This window comes from Triticum dicoccoides, chromosome 6A, assembly GCF_002162155.2.
Source record: "Triticum dicoccoides isolate Atlit2015 ecotype Zavitan chromosome 6A, WEW_v2.0, whole genome shotgun sequence".
Taxonomy (NCBI): Eukaryota; Viridiplantae; Streptophyta; class Magnoliopsida; order Poales; family Poaceae; genus Triticum; species Triticum dicoccoides.
The window spans coordinates 620,743,877-620,749,780 of record NC_041390.1 but is presented as its reverse complement, the minus strand read 5'-3'; the positions used below and the strand labels follow the sequence as shown (position 1 = coordinate 620,749,780).

Sequence of the window (5,904 nt, the reverse complement as noted above, 5' to 3'; positions counted from 1 at the left end):
CATGAGAGATCTGGGACCAACTGATAGTCTGACACCAAGCTACTTACTAACTATACTTGATCAACAAACTAGCTACAGTACTAAAAGTGTTGTGCTATATACTGGTTACTATCATGCATGTATGAATGCGTGTGTTCCTTGGGAATAACTTAACAACAATCACATGCTAGGGACTAGAACAAGTAGCAGTAAACAAATCCAAACAAGAGAACAAACAAATCTGAATTTTGAAGTTCATCACCTCTGACCATTTGGAGAAATTAAGCAGAACCAAACACATTGCATGAATTGACCAGAGCTAGCTATATCTCTAGCTCAGTTGATAATTCAGTAGACAACAATAAACACACAGCAGCAAATTAGAAAATTATTTGACCATAACAACATATAAGAAACTAAGTAGCAGTACGAATTCGCTCTAATTAATCACCACTAGATAGCTTGGATCGTCATATGTACTAACCTAGCTAATGGCGCCAAGTGACTCCAATGGAACAGTAACCATGCAGCATTGCACCACGCCATTTCGCCATTGCCGCGCCATCAGTAGGGAGCGCGAGAGTGCGGCGCCCATGGGAACCCGTCGCCGCCGCCGCCGAGATGCCCATTGTTTGGTGGCATGTTGAACATCGGCATCGCCGACGGGTCGGGCATCCCGTGCCCGTGCCCGTGGACGTGGACGCCGCCGGCCATGAGCGGGTCGTGCGCCATCGGCGGGCCCGAGCCCTCGTCCTCGTCCTCCAGCGGCAGGCGCTCGTAGGTGGCGTTGGCGAACGTGGACGCGATCACCATGACGGGGCCCGCGGCGACGAGCGAGCCCACCACGCTGCCGCCCACCACCTGCCCCTGCCCGCCGGCCAGGTACACGGTGAGCCCCGTGGACCCCGGAGGCGCGGGCCCCGGGAGGAAGGTCCCGGTAAGCGAGAGGATCTCGAAGCGGCCGTGGAGGGCCACCACGGCGCCGCCGGGGGCCGACGGCTGGCGCAGCGCCACGTTGGCCACGGTCCCGGCACCGCTGAGCACGCACACGCCGCGCTGCCGGCGGCGCGAGAACTGTGCGATGGCGTCGCACACGTCGGCGCCGCCGGCCACCTCCATCACGTGGCTGCGCAGCGCGTTGGGGCTGTCGCGCGTCACGAAGATGGGCGGCTTCGGCTTGTTCTTGGACCCCGGCGGCCGGCCCCGGGGCCGCCGGTTCGGGGCGGGCACCACCGCGCCCAGATCGCGCGGCTCGCCGCCACCGACAGTCTCCTTGTTCTCGTCCGCGTGCTCGCCGCCACCGGACGTCGGGCTGGTCTCAGGGTCTTTGACGACGAGGGCGAGCGACTCGACCTTGGGGCCCGACGAGCCGGACGGCTGCTCCGGCGCCACGCCCGGCAGCCCCAAATGGCCGTCCCACCACCGGTTCGCCATGAAGTCTTCGGTCACCACATGCAAGCACAAACACACAGATCATGTAAGCTTCCTTCATAGTGCAACAAATACAAGTAGATCATAAGAAAAACAACAAGATGAATTTGTCTATCCTCTCCTCTCACAATAAGAAAAAGGCAGAAAGGGAGAAGAGATTTTTGTATGGATACAAATATTTGGGGAGATCTAATGCACAAGCATGAGCAGATATTCAATTTGCATACCTTGAAGATGAATCTAGCTAGGAGACCAAGTTGCACCTGTGATCTAGCTAGCTAGAGAGAGAGAGAGAGAGAGAGAGAGAGAGAGAGAGAGAGAGAGAGAGAGAGAGAGATAATGAGATAATGGGCTAGCTAGAGAAGCATTGGGGAGCTGTGGCTTTCTCTGAAGTGTGTAGAGGAGGAAGAGGCATGCAAGTGGGTATAAGAAAGGAGGAGGAGAAAGAGGGTTGATGGAGGCTCGGGAGAGACTTTGGGTGCCACTATAAACTAATCAATAATAATTAATTAAGCAGGGAGGCTTTTATCCAAGGTGCACCCTTCTAAGCTTACCCCCACCACCCCCCATGCATGCTGCTCCTAAGGGGTTTTTTCGGATTTCGCTTTGATCTGGCTGGCCATTGGTCCCCTATTGCCCATGTGAATTCAAATCGCGAGCTATATTCAAATCCCCCGGTACACGTTAAATTTTCACTCTAGAGTAGGGCTTTTTTTTATTCATACAAGCGAACCGGTCCCTATTCGTTTCTTTACTCCACATAAACTCTTCTATATCGCACACTTGACTGGTCCCCTACTGAGGTGGCAGTGCGCCGTTCGATAGGCGTGAAAAATAACCCCTAAAGTTTCTCCCTCCTTTATTCGTGGCTGAGAGGACTGGGCATGTCCACTAATTGTTAATATGTGTAAGTTGTGACGAGTAAGAATCTAACAGGTCGATCCGCAGCAGCTAGCGCTCTCATGTGAAATGACCAGTTTACCCGTCGTCCCCAACAAATTTTAATCGGGTGTGACATTTTCGGCTTCCTACCACCATACTACTTTAACTTGTAGGTTTGGTTTGTCCTGAAATGGGATGGTACATGATAAGGGTGGGGTGGGCATAGTGTTTTTTCTTTTGGTATTATGGATGGTAATTAGGACTGTGCTAGATGGAAGTATGTGTCTAGTTGGGTATTAGGGTTTTTGTGTGCGTTGGGGTGGCTGGTGGGGTGCATGTACGGTGCATGTCCTTTTCACAAAGCTCCCGACATCCCAACTAAACAAAACCAGCCTCACTTGCAGCCAAACTGATTTAATTAACATATTTCTTCCCTGGGTCCATATTAAGTGATATATTTCTTCACATGAATTGATTAAATTGACAATTGTCGTTTTCAGTGTCAAGATGAAACCGTATAATCGTCAACCTAAAATTTGTTTCCGAAGAAAATAAATAAATTTGACCTCTGCAAAAATTCCAGTGCATTGCACATATGTCCCGATAATCCACTGACAAGTTTCTTCTAATCTGTTAATTAACTAGGTACAAATCTTAGGTTATAGTTTGGATTTTATAGCGGGATATATGTGTGCACTTTGCCAATCGTGGACATATTTATTTAGGTGTCAGTTATTGACTTCTCATATTGTTAAGAGAAGCTTCACAGAGTAGATTAGTTGCAATTGTTGATGCCCTTTCTTGTCGTTGTCAACTAATGACAAGAATACCATTATGCATTAATGTATGAAGCACAAAAAGGAATCATTCTACAATAATGTGTACAAGTTTTTCTACGTTTGATGTTTCCAGTTAGTTGGAGACAAAGTAATCAATCAGATGACATACTCATGAAGAACATCTTCAACTAGTACTTGGAACTCTTAATTAAACATGTATGCATAGAGTAGTCAAGGACTTCAACTATTGGTCACTTATTCCAACATGAGTTTAGTATATCTGTATATATATATGGTTGCCCCAATGGCAACAGAAATGTCATGGAATTTATTGCCAAATATGTTGTTGAGGCCTAGAGCTAATTAAGTGCCTATTCAACGTTTCAGTACTCAGGTAGGCAGGATATACAAAGGGTACTTCAGGCTGGCAGAGTAATGAGATTTTTGAAGCTACCTACAGGTAGGCACGCTTTAACTAATCATGGCAACGTATAAAAACCGTGTATGCTTTTTATGTTAGATCTCTCTGTATGCCAACAAACAGATGATGATGTCCGGTGATGCTGAAATATATACGTGCTTTAACTAATCGGTGAACTTCATGACAGAAGATTCCAATTAATCACAACATATTTCATGAAATTAATCATTGTGATCTTGGTTAGATAAGATGTACCCGGTGATAACAACATGCTCTAGAAATTCTCAGTGTAAGCCCAAGTCATTCCAGCAATACTTTCACAGCATAAGCAAATCTTCATGTTATGTTTATTTGAAAAAAAAACTTTTTAAGTAAATATACTAGTTACAGAAATTACATTTGATTAATTACACGGCCTAGCATGTCCAAGCAACCTGCAGCTGATATGGGGAGAGAGGAAAATCATAGAGATGCACGCCTAACTCATGTGGTCCATGCATGAGATGCATCAAATACATATAGATATAGTAGAAGATATGCAAAGTACAGTAAAGATCCTGCCATGCTCATATGCCTCCACCCCACTCCAATCTCAAAAGGAAAAGGACAGGGCAAAAGCCAAATGCAACCAGTTAATTAAGCATGCAAACCCCTAGTCTCTTTTTTCTTTCCTTCTTTCCACAAAGCACTGCCCAGTAATCAATTAGGATGGTGGCACATCCCCCAGGGATGGATAACCTAAGCTTTGTCAAACTTTGAAGGGGGTGGTGTGCATGACATATCTAACACATCCCTAACAATTACAAATGCAAATCGGGCACTAATGAGCTGCATCCACAGCAGGCAGTAGTAGATTAAGGGTTGTTCACATGCATGTATCTGGTGCCACTGGTAAAGAAATGAGGGTCATGCATCTGATTAAGATTGGCTGCTGCCTGCAATTATCTATGGTAATGACAGGTGTCCGGCGTCTGTTCCCACACGATTAGGGCATCTTCGCCTCAATAATTGCGCTGCGCCAGTTGTTAATCGCGCAACTAAACCACCCGCTGACCTCAAGTCTTGGCCTAAAAACTATGCTTACACAATGCAGCAGCTGCATTGTTATTTCGGTTTTGGACTTGTACCTATGGCCGCGGGCGGGACGCGTGTCGCGCTCGCGGCTACCCCAGATAAGCGTTCAAGTAAACTCCTGTCTACTGGTAACCAGAACCCCAGGAGAAAAATAATGAACTTGTAGTAGCAAGCATTCCAAGTATACTACTAGTAGTTATCATACATATAGCATGACAGTGCAAACAGGCAAAGAGTTGACTCCATATTCTGTAATTACTTACACATCACCAGAGCAAAAAGAAGAAGTAAAGGGTTGTAATCCACACACGGTGCAAACTAGCGACACTCGGATCGACATACTTTTGACAGATTAAGTACATACGACATGTAGATCGACCGGCGCAACCATTTTCAGCATGTTCTTGGGCACCCCCACTCCACACATAGCCTGAGGTGGGAAGAGGATGCAACCCAAGGAACCTTCTACCTGGTCAGGTAGTACACTAGCATGAAGAGCGCGACGAATGACGCCACGAGTGTCCCCATCCTCCTGCTCGACTTGGTCTCGAACACCTACGTTCAGGAAGACATGAGTCAGTCTCAGGAGAATACGAGAAGATGCATGGCGAGTTGGTTAATCCGGCCGCTTACTGTCTTGAATTTGTCCACTGTTCCAGAGAGAAACCCCCTTGATGAATCCATGTCATTCCCCTGAATAAGGTACGTCATGGTAAGATACCAGCAGCAGTAGATTCAGATCTTTGAATGAAGAAAAGGTTCACAGAGTAGATACAACATACCATTCTGTCCAGCATCCGGTTATGAGCCTCCACCTCTTCATTTATATCACCTGATATCTACAGAATGGTAAACAGCTTCAGTAATCCTCAAGCTGGAAAGGCTGCCAGCAGGCAGATACACACATTTGAGCAGAACATCAAGAACTACGGAAGCGACTGCTACTCATTTCATTTGTCATTTGAGAACTGAACCTTCAACAACTCTACTACTTAAAGCTGCTGGCCATGCCTAATTGCCCACATTGAGTCTCACAAGCAAAATTCAGACTGAGAACGCCAACAGTTAGACAAGAATCATCCCACGCTCTGGGCCCAAACGTTCCTCACGCCTTTTACTTTGCAGGCTACTCCCAGTAGCTCATCGAACAACAAAAGATTCCGTCAACAGCTCATCCATTCACTAGGTTACAAAGCAGAGCCAAATGTATCCCCACACTCAAAAGGAGTTGATCCAATACATATTATATGAGGAGGCTGGTCAAATTGCATCAGTTCAACCAAATAGTATATTACAATTCAGAAAAGCCGTTAACTTAAGATTCCTTCTCATCTAGCA

General features: G+C 46.5%; 2 protein-coding genes across 2 annotated transcripts in view; both read right to left on the bottom strand.

Moving 5' to 3' along the window:
* Window positions 1-267: 267 nt before the first annotated feature.
* Window positions 268-1,824, bottom strand: LOC119314713 (AT-hook motif nuclear-localized protein 20-like). Its single transcript, XM_037589409.1, has 2 exons — window positions 1,638-1,824; window positions 268-1,418 (listed from the first exon to the last, which is right to left on the bottom strand). The coding sequence occupies exon 2, from the start codon at window positions 1,411-1,413 to the stop codon at window positions 544-546; it is 870 nt and encodes a 289-aa protein (XP_037445306.1). The 5' UTR covers window positions 1,414-1,418; window positions 1,638-1,824; the 3' UTR covers window positions 268-543.
* Window positions 1,825-4,718: 2,894 nt separating this feature from the next.
* LOC119318574 (bet1-like SNARE 1-1) overlaps window positions 4,719-5,904 on the bottom strand; it is a 4,118-nt gene continuing 2,932 nt past the window's right edge. The window contains exons 4-6 of the mRNA XM_037593154.1: window positions 5,349-5,405; window positions 5,200-5,259; window positions 4,719-5,121 (exon numbers count right to left, since the gene is read on the bottom strand). Coding sequence (XP_037449051.1) covers window positions 5,032-5,121; window positions 5,200-5,259; window positions 5,349-5,405 — 207 coding nt within the window. The 3' untranslated portion in view covers window positions 4,719-5,031. The remainder of the gene's footprint in view (window positions 5,122-5,199; window positions 5,260-5,348; window positions 5,406-5,904) is intronic.